Source organism: Mus caroli, unplaced genomic scaffold (genome assembly GCF_978045245.1).
Source record: "Mus caroli unplaced genomic scaffold, Mus_caroli_1 scaffold_3, whole genome shotgun sequence".
NCBI lineage: Eukaryota > Metazoa > Chordata > Mammalia > Rodentia > Muridae > Mus > Mus caroli.
The window spans coordinates 20,288,500-20,303,379 of record NW_028227258.1 but is presented as its reverse complement, the minus strand read 5'-3'; the positions used below and the strand labels follow the sequence as shown (position 1 = coordinate 20,303,379).

Here is a 14,880-nt window from a genome sequence, read left to right as displayed (position 1 = left end):
AAGATCTCTCAGATGCTGGACCACCAACCAGGCTGCATACACCAGCTGATATGAGGCCCCCAACACACATACAGCAGAGGACTGCTGGGCCTGAGTTCAGCTAGAGAAGATGTACCTAACCCTCAAGAGATGGAAGCCCCAGGGACTGGGGAGGTCTGATGGAGTGGGGGTTGAGAGATGTGGACATACTCATGGAGACAGGGTAGTAGGGAGGATAAATGGGATGTGGAACAGTCAGTTTGTGCACCAGATTGTTTATATATATATAAATTTAAAAAAACACAGCACAGGGCATAAGTATAGTCTTTTCTATGATTTCATGGTGATGATAACTGAACATAATGACCAACAGATAAGTATTTAAAAGTATTTAGAAACCTGATCCACATTTCTTAAGACATATAGATTAGAATAACACTAATATTCTACTACATACCGATAAAAATCACTGATGCAAAAACATATTGAGAGTAGTGGCTGGTAGGACTGCAAAGCCATGGTATAAGAGCTGAAGGCATTCTCCTTAGGAAGGAACCTGGGCAGCAGTTTTGAAAACAATTCTTCAGCTTTAAAAAAAATATATTTAAATAATTTTTTTTTACACTCCAGATTTTATCTCCCCCCCCTTGGTCCACCTTCTGACATTCCAGATCCTATATCTCTTCCCCAACCCCTGTTTCCACAAGGATGTCCCCACTCCCACCCTCCACCTCACCTGACCTCTACACTCCCTGGGGCCTTCTGTCTCTTGAGGTTAGGTGCATCATCTCTGAATGAACCCTGACCTGGCAGTCCTCTGCTTTATGTGTGTTGGGCACTTCATATCAGCTGGTATGTGCTGTCTGTTTGGTGGTTCAGTGTTTGAGAGATCTCGGGGGTCCAGGTTAATTGAGACTGCTGGTTCTCCTACAGGGTCATCCTCCTCTTCATCCTCTTCCAGCTTTCCCCCAATGCAACCACAGTGGTCAGCAGCTTCTGTCCATTGATTGGGTGCAAATATCTGAATTTGACTCTTTCAGCTGCTTGTTGGATCTTATGGAGTGTGGTCATGATAGGTCCTTTTTTGTGAGCCCTCCATAGTCTCAGTAATAGTGTCAGGCCTTGGGACCTCCCCTTGAGTTTAATCTCACTTTGGGCCTGTCACTGGACCTTCTTTTCCTCAGGATCCTCTTGGTTTCCATCCCTGCAGTTCTTTCAGACAGGAAAAAGCTTACAGGTCAGAGTTGTGACTGTGGGATGACAACCCCATCCCTTACTTGATGCCCTGTCTTCCTGCTGGAGGTGGACTCTATAAGTTCCTTCTCCCTACTATTGGGCATTTCATCTAAGGTCCCTTCCTTTAAGTCCTGAGAATCTCTCACCTCCCAGGTCTCTGGTACACTCCTACCTCCACACGTTGCCTGTTTCCATTCTTTCTGCTGGCCCTCAGGGCTTCAGTCCTTTTCTCTCATCCAATATCATATCATGTTCTTCCGCAACCTCCCCCCCCACCACATGCACTTTCCCTCCCACTTTCCTCACTCCCCACTTGTGGTTGCTTCCTTCTCCCTCCCAAGTGGAACTGAGGTGTCCTGACTTAGGCACTTCAGCTTGTTGACCTTTTTGAGTTCTGTGGACTGTATCTTGTGTATTCTGTACTCTTTTTTTTTTTTTATTTTGACAAATATCCACTTATTAGTGAGTACATACCATGCATGTCCTTTTGGGTCTGAGTTACTTCACTCAGGATGGTATTTTCTGTCCATTTGCCTATAAAACTCAGAACGTCCTCATTCTTTATAGCTGAGTAGTATTCCATTGTGTAAATGAACCACATTTTCTTTATCCATCTTCTGTTGTGGGACATCCAAGTTGTTTCCAGCTTCTGGCTATCACAAATACGGCCGCTATGAACATAGTGGAACACATGCACACCAACACTTTCCTTCTAGGAGTTATGAGCTTGTCTTAGGGTTCTATCTAGAACCCACTTTGTAATAACTGACATGGGGTCAACAAATGGAAGAGTGTATTTAACAAATATTAATGAACCTTAGAGATTTGGCAATAACGCCTTATACCAGGGAAGTTGATCTCACTGAGAAATAATGCTCACCTCATAGGCCATTTGTAACCTTGGGCTTTTCCACCTGTGCCCCAATTCCTGAGTAATGACTGGAAGGCTCACTTATGCACAGTGCTTATGGCCTTTTGTTACGTGTTTGTCCACCAACTAACTCATAGCTTATTATACCCATTTAAGCTATTCTATGTCTGCTGCATAACTGGTAGCCTCTCCAGTTTCATATGTCTGACTTCCTCAGAGCCCTGCTGGAGAACACTTCCATGTCTGACTATCTCCCAGAGTTCCAATCTCCCTCCCAGAGCTCCTTCCTTCTACTTCGTGCATTTTGCTACTAGGCCATCAGGTTTTTATTAACAGGTGTTGTTTCCATACAGTATACAAGAGCCTTTCATGTGGGGAAAGTGGGGAACTGATACCTTAGGTCACAAACAGAAACAGTTCTAGATGCGTTGTTTATCTAAGCATGAAAAGTAAATAGAGTAAAAGTTCTGAAAAGATGAAATAGAAGAAAGTCTGTAAGCATCTTTGCCTATTGGTATGATAAAATGCCCTGAGCATTTATGCATTTGAGGGGGAAGGGTTTATTGTGAAGTGAAGGCAGCCAGAGCCTGGAGCACCTGGTCACATTTCATCTTCATTAAAGTAGCAGAGTGCTGAATCCATGTTAGTGCTCACTTCCTTTGTTCATTTATACACTCCAGGAACTGAACCAGAGAAAGGATACTAAAAACACCGGGCAGGCCTTCCTTTCTTAATAATCAGATGACTCCCACAGGCATGTCTAGAGGCTTATATACCATGTGATGCTAGATCCTGTCAAGTTGACAGCATCAACTATTATAGGCACATACATGCATATACATTATATGATTATATATTAGGTATCATATTTATATACATGTATACATATGAATATGTACATATACTATATACACACGTATATGTATATATGTATATGTATATATGTACATATATGCGTGTTTGTATGTATATGCATATATATGTAGGTTTATGTACATGTATATATGTATATGTATATATTTATGTATGTATGTATGTACATGTATATGTATGTATATGTATGCATATGTATATATATGTGTGTGTGTGTATGTGTATATGTGTGTGTGTGTGTGTATTCAAAAACACACACACACAAGCAGTAAAGCTAAAGATAGTAAATTTAGCCTATATTGCTTTTGATAACTTGCTATGTTTTAACATAATTGTATATGGAGATTGGCTTACAAACAAAATAAATTTGCTCCTAAATTTTTGAAAGCTGGAATTCCAAGGTCAGACTGCAGTGTGGTTGGGTTTTGGTAAGAGCTCTCTCAGGCTTGCATATGACTTCCCTGGTTTTACATCCTCACAGAGCAGAAAGCTAGCTATCTTCCTCTTTGTCATATGATAACACCAATCTCTCTCATGAGCGCTGCCTCTAAATACAAGAACCTAGCTATTGAACCACTTTAGACCAACACACTGGGCCTAAGTTGTAGAATGTGAGTTCTGGGGACACACAAACATTCTGTTTGTGGCACTGTCACACCACTTTATTTCCATTAACACTGACAAAATATAGGAATAAGATGAGGACAAAAGGCACAGAACATTTGAAAAAGGGTAGGAACACACGAAATTCCTGGATAAATGAAGAAACTCCTTGGTCAGTTTTGTAAAACTAAATGTGCAGATATTCGACCTAGTAGCTACTCTTCTGGGTCCATAACAGAAGTGTTTACCTGTATGTATTAGCAGACATGTACATTGATGGACAGTAGCACTAACTTTTATAGCTGAAACTAGAAACTATCTATAATGATCAACAGAAGCAGTTTATAAAGTGCTTTACTTTAGTGTGTTTATAAAACGAGTACATGGAAAAAATGAGAAGAATACTTAACCACAGGGATCTGTATCCCAAGCCTAATGTGAATGAATGAAGCCAGACACAAACAGAGGTCCTCTCTGTGGCTACAGTGAAGGTGTGAGGTAGACTGAAGGGATGAGTCTGGGTATAGACACAGGGGTTTTTGGAGAACTGGCAGTGGTTTTACTCTTGAGTAGACAAGTACTGCTTCTATAGAAGTGCTTTTCTGAAAATCATTATAATTTGTTTGCATATATATATATGTATATATGTGTATATATATATGATACTTTAAAATCAATATCGACTGAAATAATACATGAGAAGTTTGTGATAGTTAAATCTGTGTAGCAACAATCTAAAATGGGGAGTAAAGAAGATAGAAAAGTAACACACAATATAATTTTAGCAGAGGATTTTTCTAGAAACTGACAGAGTGACCAAATGATCTCAGAATGTAAACCAAATCAAAACAAAATAAGAATTTTATGTGTTTTAATGTCAGATATAGTTTCGAGTACTGTACGAAGCTTCTGGAATAGGTAAGAAATAATACAGGACATAATTATGATGCAATCCATGCAACAAGTGAGAAGCAGAAACGTGCGTGGCAGGCTGGGACAAGCTGAGGTAGGCAATATTGAAATCCTTCAAGGGGTTTTCAGAGTAAGCCTTTCTGCATCTGAAGAGTCAGGATGCGGGAATACAGTCTCAGATGGGTGGGAAAATGACGTAGTGTGGGAGGGTGGATAAATCAGGAGACAGGACTAAGTTTCCTCCTATAAATATGCTGCAAATTCTCTGCAAAGGATAATTCAAGTTCTGGTTTCCTGACTCTGAGGTATACCCCGATGTTGCACATCATGTCGCTTTCTGGTACCCTAGAGTTGTTTGAAAGAATGAAGCATTAAAGAACCGTATTATATAATGATACTGAGAGGAAAAATGAAAGACACTTAGTACTATAAGAGCATTGGGTAGAACTGATATATTAGATGATTAGAAGGCCACAAAATAGCTCACTAATACATATTTAAAAACTTACAAAATTCTCAATAGTTTGGAATTGTCTAACATCAAAGCAGACATTGCTGTGTCTAAAGGTAGTTCATTGCTAGACTAGCACATGCATAACATGTAAGGGGACTTAGATAGAATTCTGAGCATAAAACCCAGCCCCTCCCTGGTACTCTCACTCCACCTCCTCCCATGCCCATCCCACTCATGAGCTGATAGCCTTTCTATATACATATGTGTAATCATCTGCATGTGTATGCACAAACATGTAAATACACACCATTGAGTCCATTTTCATTGTGTATACATGGCTTCAGGGCTGACCACTCTACATTGGACAGCCAATAAGGGGCTCATTCCTTGGAGAGACTAATTCCCCTTCTCCCAGCAGTCTTTAGTGGCCTGTACTCTTTGTCTACGGGTGGAACCCTACAAACACTTTCTCTTCCATGTTAATATGCCCATCCCTTTTGCTGTTGTTTAGTCTTGTTTATGCCACCATCTGTACTGAAGACTCCCTGGTATTCTGGTTTAAAGTTTTCGGCACCGTCTCCTGCACTGATCCCTGAGTCACAGACTCCTTGGCTCACCCAAAGAATGAGACATTGTTCTCCACAGCCAGTGCTCTTAACTGTCGATCCAGCACTCCGGTCCAGAACTTCCATTTGTAGAGGAAGACAGATTTTAATGACCACACCTGAAGAGTAGTTGAATGCTAGAGAAGCAGAGAAGAGACTTCACTGTAACGTTGCATGTTGTGAGGCGCGAGAGATGGTCCAGTGGTTTAAAGTACTTGTTCTTTCAGAGAGAGGACCCAGGTTCAATCCCCGGGACCCAGCACCCATGGCCTCAAACCAGTTGTAACTCCAGTTATAGTGGGTCCTACTCTCTTTATTCAGGCCTTGGAGAGCACCAGGCCCATTGTGATACATGGGAAATACCCAAACACGTAAAATTAAAAAAAAAATACGATTTACACATTGGTAAATGTATTTGGAAAAACATCCAAAGGTTAATATTTTAATTTTTGCATGAAATATGTTTTAAATGTCCCTACCATGTCTCTTTTTTATTCTCCCTCACACATGAAGAGCTATAAATTGCTATAAACCATTTTATGACATTATTAGGTCTATAATGTATCATAATCTTTCACTTTTAAGTACATCAAATTTTATCTCCTTGCAAGGAAGGTATTCTTTCCCGAAACTACAAAGCAGTGATTAACATTCAGGGATTCTCACATTGTTACTGTTCTATTATCTGTAATATAGATCATATTCCAATTCCCCTAACTGTTTGATTAATATTTCACATCCAGAATAAATCATTAGTCACTATATTCCTCTAACCACCTTTTCTTTGGAAGAGGTTTTGATCTTAGTATTTCTGGACTGTGAATTTTTGAAGTTATTTGCTAATAGTTTCAATACTCCTATCTATCTATCTATCTATCTATCTATCTATCTATCTATCTATCTATCTATCTATCTATCTATCATCTATCTATCTATCTATCTATCTATCTATCTATCTATCTATCTATCTATCTATCTATCTGTCTGTCTGTCTACCAATCTATCTACACACACATATATATAACAAAAGTAGCAACCCTATTATTTTCTTTTCTCACAAGGAACAAAGTAATTCATTTAAGAAAAAAATATGTCTTATTGTTATTTGGAAAGGCATTCATTATTCTGGAGAAGAAAATATATACTTTTAATCCAAGAAAGCATATGAATAAATATGTGCTAATAATCCCTTGTGATGAAACTGACTTAGGAAATATATTTTATGGCACATAGTGAATATATACCATATTATTTATAACTTTGCTGAAAGCCATAACCAATAGAAAATTAGAACATATTCAAATTTATTTCATTAAGTGTTTGAGACAGAAACATAGCTTTTAAACGTGGATTCACTGTCCCTCAACTGTAATTCCTGCCTCAAGTACATTCATCATCATTTAAAGGAAACAGCATATATGAATTGTTCTTAGTTCAGATTAATTTTAAATCAGTTTTGCAAGCCATATGATGCATAATATAAAACTCTTAAGTGGACATTAGGCTCCTCTTTGCTGCAGGAATGTACTTTCTGACACTTTGGGGTTTTAAAAGACACAGTCTGCACATGATTTCTCTGAAGCTCAAATACACCAAAGTCATATGCCACATTCAGGGCTATCTTCAGGCATAAAATGATAGAAATGAAAAATGACTGATTCCCAGTCTCAAGTAAGGGTGGCAAGTTTCTCCTTCTCCTGCTTGCCTGTGAGTTAGGAAGAACAGAGTTGTGGGTTAGAACTGAAGATTAGGTGTGCTCTTCCACATCACTTCAGCTTAGTCACTCAGTATCAGACTTCTGATGGTTCTCTTTGGTTATCACAGCATCTGCATGATGGCAGCATCACTAATGCTGTTTCTCTCTGGCTTCCTAGTGGAACAGCTCTGAAGGCTCTTAGTTCCTCACTGTATTGCTTTGGTCCTTGGTCCAGCGATGGGTGGCTGGTGGTGTGGGCTGTGTTCCATGAATCTTCTTCTGTGCTTTAGTGTTTTGTTGGTTCAGCTTTCTAGTGAGTTCAAGTCCTGTAGTGCACACATATCCTTCGATGTTACACGGTTTGGAGCCACACACTCTTAACACAGTAAAGTAATTAAGGCAACATTTTATTTCCTTGTTTTACTAAATCTAAAGACCATTGTGTAAAGTTCATCTTAGGCTTTTGGAATAATATTCACTGTCTTGTTTGAAGCAGTTGTCTAATTTTTATAATCAGGATGATTTTCTGAAATAAAATTCTACACAAACCAACCAGTAATATTTTATGATTATACTTTTAAAATATTTACATTTTAATTTTTATAGGTACACAATGTCTAGATGATATGTTGTCATTTACTGTCTATTAATACAAACTGCTCATTCAGACTCTTGTGTCCTGTTAATATGCCCATTTTTGAAGTGTAGGTTTGTCATATGATGCAAAATGCTGATACTTTAAGCCACCTCTCTCTCTAATTCACCACTGTGTTTGCAGAATGAGCATCTACTGCCTTAGATAGTTTAGACCTATGCTTTTCTCTCATGTGTGGTGCCCTTGTTTTAAGGGAGGCCTCCCTTATCTGAAATCTTTAGCATGAGGTGTTCTTAGGAAAGGGCCTTGGAGGAATCTGTGCCCTAGTGGCCTTGGTAAACTGGTTATTTCTTGTTTCTGATGTAGATGGAGCCTTAACACACCCACTCTGTCTCTATGTTTTTGTGTATAAATTCAAATGTACTAGTATCTCAGCTTTTGGCCAATCCATGACATCTTAGTATTTCAGAATTAGAATATTATTATTCTAATCCTGTTTTTCGGTGGGTAAGAGTGGCAGGAGGAGAAACACTCAGGAGAACACGTGACTCAAAGGCAGCACAGGCTTTATTTAGGATTAACCCACAGATGGAGGAAAACTCTCTAGAGCAGAGATTCTCAACCTTTGGGTCTTGACACCTATGGAAAACTATAAGCCCTAGAATGCAGAAGTCTCAACCTCTTTCCTTAAACTGCTCTTCTCAGTTCCCTGCTCTTCCATAAATTCTATGGTGTGTGCTCAGTGGGAGGGCAGCATAGTTGGAAAGGAGGTGTTGCCAGGGCTATGTTACCACTGCGTGCTAGTTTTGGTCTGCTCACATACCTGATTACATTTAACACTGACAGCAGTACAACGCCAGAGTTATGACTTCCAATTTTACCATCCCAGTGTATGATTTCACTATCTCGATTTTACAAATGTTTCCAAAAAGACACGTAGATAATAATGGGTGAATAAACATTTCATTAATTTTAGAATTTAGTCACTTGTAAATTTGCTTCAAAGTTTTTCTTTTCAATATTTTCATTGATATATTGCCTAGGCAAGGTAAATGACTCATATTTTCCTAGCTCATGTTCATAATGCTGAAATAATATTATACACGCACATTTATAGACATATACTATATATATATTATAAGTTGTAATTATAGCATATTTTGATATATAATATGTACATATTATATATACTATAATTGTAGCATATATTATATTATATATTATAATATAGTATATATAATATACAGATAAAATTTTAGCAAGGATATTAAGTAAGATTTAGTTAAGATCATGACTAATACCTTTTTTACATGTTAAAGAACATTTATAAATATTAATCCAAATTGTATATATGTTAATGAATGATATAGTGAGTTAATTTGTATCGATGAGACCATTGTTCATTTATCTAAAATGCCTCCTTTAAGGCATATAGATAATATAATTAAAATAAATTGTTTCTTTTTTATCCACAGCTCAGTCCATTTTTAAGACATTCTCTCCTGAAGAGAACATACAATGTCACTCTACCGTGTTCATCCTCTCCTAATAGAGAAAATACCGGTTGTCCATCACAAAAAGCCACCCAAAAATCTCAAAGAGAGAAATCACAGTATTTTAACTGGTAAGTATGCTGTACAAGAAGTCATGGAGAGACATGTATGTAACATGCGCTTTCACTGCAGTATTGGTTATACCCTTGACTTCCCTCAAGGTGAGCAACCTGGTTTATGATGCTAAGTAATCATTAGGAGATAAGAGGGGAAAATCCACTTCATGCTTCTACATTAGACTGCTAATCTGCTTTTAGTACCTGTTTTTCTTTTTGTTTTTAATGGCAAGACAAAGGAGTTACCTTAACATGATTAAGTTATGGAATCTTAATTAACTAGTTTTGCAATACAAAAATAAAATATATTTTAATAAATTATAGTCAATTCATATTGTGCTTGAGCCAGATATTTTTGGATTGTATGATAGCAGAATGAATATCTTCTGAATAAATTGTACCTCTGTGTACATTTAGAAAAACAATAGATACTCTCTTATGAAGCAAATAGCTTACTAGCTGTAAGCTAACCACTGAATCCCTCACAATGACTATGATAATAACTCAGGCTTTGATTATTTTGTAATGTAGGATAGGACTTAGATTGAAGGTGCTGTATCTAAAGACTCTCCCGGTTCATGTTTATACTGTTAAAAGGTATTTTACTGTAAGGCTTGAGCACTTTTATATTAATTATTACAGAACTAGATTCTAAACAAACAAGTTGTTTATCAAGTTAATAAACATCTAAACCTTCAAATTCTGATACATCACAGAGTACTAGAGAAACAAATTAAATTCCTTATTAGTATCCCTGAGATCAAATATAAATAACTCTGATATTTACATTTATGAAGGTTAAGAATACCCAAGTTAAAATATTTTACACTATATGCTAGAAAATATTTCAGACATTTTAAGCTAAATAAAATATTCTGGTTTTTATTTCTTCACTGTTTTGTAGTAAGTATAAAAGTATCTGTGGTTAAAAGTATAATTCTATTGGTCACTGATGACCTATATTGGAATATCTGCAATTTACATGAGTGAATATATAAGTATTTTGTATAGAAAAAGCAATGTTCTTGTTTTATTTTAATTTTTGGAAAATGTTTTTTGCTAAATTAAGGAAATCTAGCTTAGTAAATATTTTCTTTCTGCATATCAAAATTGCCAGTATCTGTCTCCTACTCTCCTAATGAGCTGTTTTGCTTTGAAGAGTGTGTCTTTTATCTTCTTTCAGAGCTTCAGAATAAAACAAAACAACGGCCCCCACACAGACTCAATGTTCCACATTGCCTTCACCTTCTTCTGCACTGTTCTTTGATGTTTGCTAATAGTTGGCATGGTGTAATTTGGTGGAGATTTTTATTAGTCATAAAAATTATAGCCTATTATATTTTCAAATATTGCTGTTCTATATTCCTTCTCACCCTGACTTCACAGTCTGGTGAGGAGCATTTTTGTGCCATGTTTAATGAATCCCACGTGTTCTCATAAGCACTGTAACTACTTCATTTCCGTTTTATTCTCTGTTTTCTGAAGAACTTCCTCTAGCTCTTGAACCGTCCATCACCTAACGTGAAGATAAGTCCATCTACTGTGTTCCTAATGGAAATCATGTTTTCATTTCAACTCCAAAACTTCCCTTTGACTAGTATGTATAAGTTTTGCCTTGTTGGCATTGGTCATTTCATTCTCCATAATGTTTAAACCATAGAAGGCAGCCCTGACTCCCACTGAGACTTGGCCCTGCTTATAGGCTCTGTCTGCCTTCTCATTTCTGTCTCTTCTCCATATCTGGCAAAATGGCTAATACTTTGCTTCTATCAATGTTGCTTATGAAAGCTTACCACACAGTTGATGCTCTGATGCCCATGTTCCTGCAGCACAGACAGCCTGCACAGGGATGTGTAAGAGGCTGGTATCAGCCTCTTCAGAACATGGCTCCCTCACTTGTCAGGAGATGGAGTTCTCATCACTCACTCACTTCTCAGGCACTAACCCTCTGTCACCGGGGGGAGGGGGGGTGGGGGGTGGGGAGGCAGTCAATGGGTTGCCATGCCTGCCTTCTGTCTGCTTTCCTCCTTCTTGTGCGACGGTTAGACACTGTGCCACTGGTAAAATCTTTAGCTGTCATTTTTAACACTACTTTTTGGTCTGTGGGCCACATGCACATGGGCTTTGAAAAATATCTTCCATTAGAGAGCAGTACAATGTGGGGGTTCCCCACGTGTTCTTTCTGTCTCTTCAAGTTCTGCCTGTAGGACCCTGAAGATGGCAAAATCTGAGCTTAGTCTCTTACCCACTTTGTGACTGATTCCTCTCTTTCTAAAAAGTTACTTATTTATTATGTATTCACCTTACATCACTACAGGTCATAATCCTTCCCCCCTTTCCCCTCCCATTCTCCTCTGAGTGGGTGGGTATTCTTTCAGTGTTCCCTCTGCCCCGACCCTAGCATAACAAGTCTCTGGGAGGCCTGGCACATCTTCTCCCACTGAGGCCAGACAAGGCAGCCCAGCTAGACGAACATATCCACGTACAGGCAACAGCTTTTGGGATAGCCCCTGGTCCAGTTGTTTGGGACCAAGCTGCATATGTGTGGGGAAGCCTAGGTCCAGCCTGTGTATGTCCTTTGGTTGGTGGTTCAGTCTCGGAGAGTCCCAAGGGCCATGTTATTTGACTCTGTTGGTCTTCCTGTGGAGTTCCTATTCCCTTTGAGGCCCGCAATCCTTCCTCCTATTCTTCCATAAGAGTCCCCAAGCTCCATCTACTGTTTGGCTGCGGGTGTCTGTCTGCGTCAGCTGCTGGATGGAGCCTTTCAGAGTGATTTCTTATCTCCTCAGCATTGCCCCATTGATTCCCTCACAGGGATCACAGGCTTGCCTTAGATTACGTGCTCCTTATCTCTCTCCACAGGTCCCTGGTTCTTCTGGCGATCTCTGTGGCCTCCTTCCTTGATGTGTATTTAGACAATAATGTTCTTCGTAATATGATTTTTCAGATACATAGTCTATAATACATTGCTCATTGCCATATCTAACACTTCTTATTATCATAATTCTTTAGTGTTTTCTCTTTTGTGTTTCAATTCCTGAAACCCGGTATCTTCAGTGAACATTTACAACTGTAAAAAAGGGGAATCATGGGTTTTTTTTTTTTTTTTTTGATGGGGGGGTTCGAGACAGGATTTCCCTGTGTAGCCCTGGCTGTCCTGGAACTCACTCTGTAGACCAGGCTGGCCTCAAATTCAGAAATCTGCCTGCCTCTGCCTTCCAAGTGCTGGGATTAAAGGTGTGTGTCACCACTGCCCAGCAAGGGGAATTTTATACCCAGTCTCCCAGTCTTCTGCAAGGATCTATTCTCTTTATGTTAACATTTGTACTCATTAGTTAAATTCAGCATTACAGATGATCAAGAGGACCTCCTCCCATCTTCTCCATGTTTAGACATGTTTGCCGTTGTCAGTGCAAACCCTTAGAGAAACCTGCCAGATTTCCATTTAGGAATATTTTGGACTCCAGTAAATCTGATGGAGTCTCCATCTTTACTTAAATTTCTGGGAAAAAGCAAAGCATGTGTAATTATGACACAATTAGAGAGAAGGTTCATGCTCTGCTGAGCTACTATACTAACTCTCAAGGAGATGAGTGACACCATCTGCTGACACCAACCCAACCCAAGTGTGTGTAACAGGGGAGACATCAAGACAGCAGAGCAATGTTGTGTGGTTGATAGAAAACAACCACCTCTTGGTTTGGAAAGTCATATCAGATGGTCAGAGGGATGGAACCTGAACAAACTCTCATAATCTCAGGTTTCCCTCTATCAAGTCATTTGTATTCAAGGGTTTCTTCCTTAGAAGGTATCAAAGCAATATTTGTCATGTATAGTCTCACAGACACAAAGCTTAGGAAAAGGCTACCATTTCTCCACAGATTAATCCTAATAGAGCTTCCTACATGCTACAAGCATATTATATAAGTAACTGCACTGTGCTTATTGCTGCTGTAGCAGCACTGTGAAAGACCTCTGCTCCCAGACCATTTGTCCCTCCTAATGGCCAGTGTATTAAGTTAGACCATAAAAGAATTAAGAGCATATTAACTGGTACTCCCTCTTGACTCCCTCTCAGGTTCATCTCGTTAGATGTGCTACTCTTGGGATACAACGTCCACATGGTTGCAGGTTCAGATCACACACTAACATCCATTTTTATGAAGCCCCAGTGTCCAGCAGACCATTAGTCCAACCCAAAGGCCATGTTTCCGGGGAGGGACTACTTGAAGCTCCTTAGTTAATTGTGTGTGTTTTTTTAAATAAAGAAGCACATTTTAAAAGGTATTCCACAGTTAGGATGCTTGGCTGAACTGCTATACTGGTTCCTTGTTTGGGATAATAAGAAGCAACCAGAAAGCATATGTGGGCTCAGATAGAGGCACAACTTATTGAAACAAGTTTTCTTTCTTCTTTCAGAGATGTACTTCCATTGTGGTGACATCCTACATCAGCAGCTCAAAGGACAGTATCCATTCTAACCTCTACAAAGAGGAAAGTCTGTTGTTGTAGCAAATTTAATTCTATTTTTCTATCAAATTTCTCCATTACAGAAGATATATAAATAAATAAATAATATATATATATTCATATTCTCCATTGCATTCTTTGTAAACACATATTTTTGATGCCTCCATATGAAATGTGGGCTTAAATAAAGATGTCCAATGAAAGCTTATCTTTTTTAATTTTAGAATCTGTCTCTCACCAGAGAGTGCATTGATGCTCTGAACATAAACCATGTAAACGTAAAGCAAGTTCTGTTATTTTGTGGATGTGCTACACTCCTGGCTAATTTTCTTATGCTCTGTTTCTCTAAAAATCAAAAAGTATAAAATGAAAAGAATCACAAAAGTATTCTCTATGCCTCACTTTATGTTTATTTTATGGGCAAGTAGGAGAACAAGGGAAAGTAATTAAATTGTCAAAAACCCTTTTCCATGGCCTGTTGTTTGGGAAAATGGCTATTCATTTATTTTTCTGTAGCAGAAGTATATGAAAATCTGTATGGGTTAGGTTTTGGCAATTCTGCACACATTACAACATGTGCTTCTATGATGATAATTATTATCTTTGATTCCTAGTACTTGATCGATATTTCTGACATAGTTGATCTGGTGGTAATGAATTTTCTAAATTTAAATTTATTTGCAAAAGTGTTTTTGACTTCCATTTTGAAGGCTGGTTCTGCTGAGTGCTGTTCATCACCTGGGCTGGTTGGATCTCAGGCAACTTGATGCTCACTTGTGGGCTTTCTGTTGAGAACTATGCTGGAAGTCTAGTGTAAATTTCCTAGTGTGTGGCTTGACACAGGGCTCTTCATGTTTCTAATTCTATCTTCTCTTATAATTTTGAGTACAGCAGGCATCACTGATCATCCATTTGCCATAAGTCTACTTGGCTTTTTCCTTTGAGTTGCTTGTGTATAGAGAGATATCTGTATCTCC

At 38.4% G+C, this 14,880-nt stretch overlaps 1 protein-coding gene across 1 annotated transcript in view; it reads left to right on the top strand.

The window, feature by feature from the left end:
- The window catches only part of Stpg2 (sperm tail PG-rich repeat containing 2), a 504,085-nt gene extending 490,141 nt beyond the window's left edge, over window positions 1-13,944 (top strand). Inside the window, exons 13-14 of the mRNA XM_021158500.3 lie at window positions 9,300-9,448; window positions 13,853-13,944. Of these exons, the coding sequence (XP_021014159.1) occupies window positions 9,300-9,448; window position 13,853 (150 nt within the window). The 3' untranslated portion in view covers window positions 13,854-13,944. The remainder of the gene's footprint in view (window positions 1-9,299; window positions 9,449-13,852) is intronic.
- The last annotated feature ends 936 nt before the right edge of the window (window positions 13,945-14,880 follow it).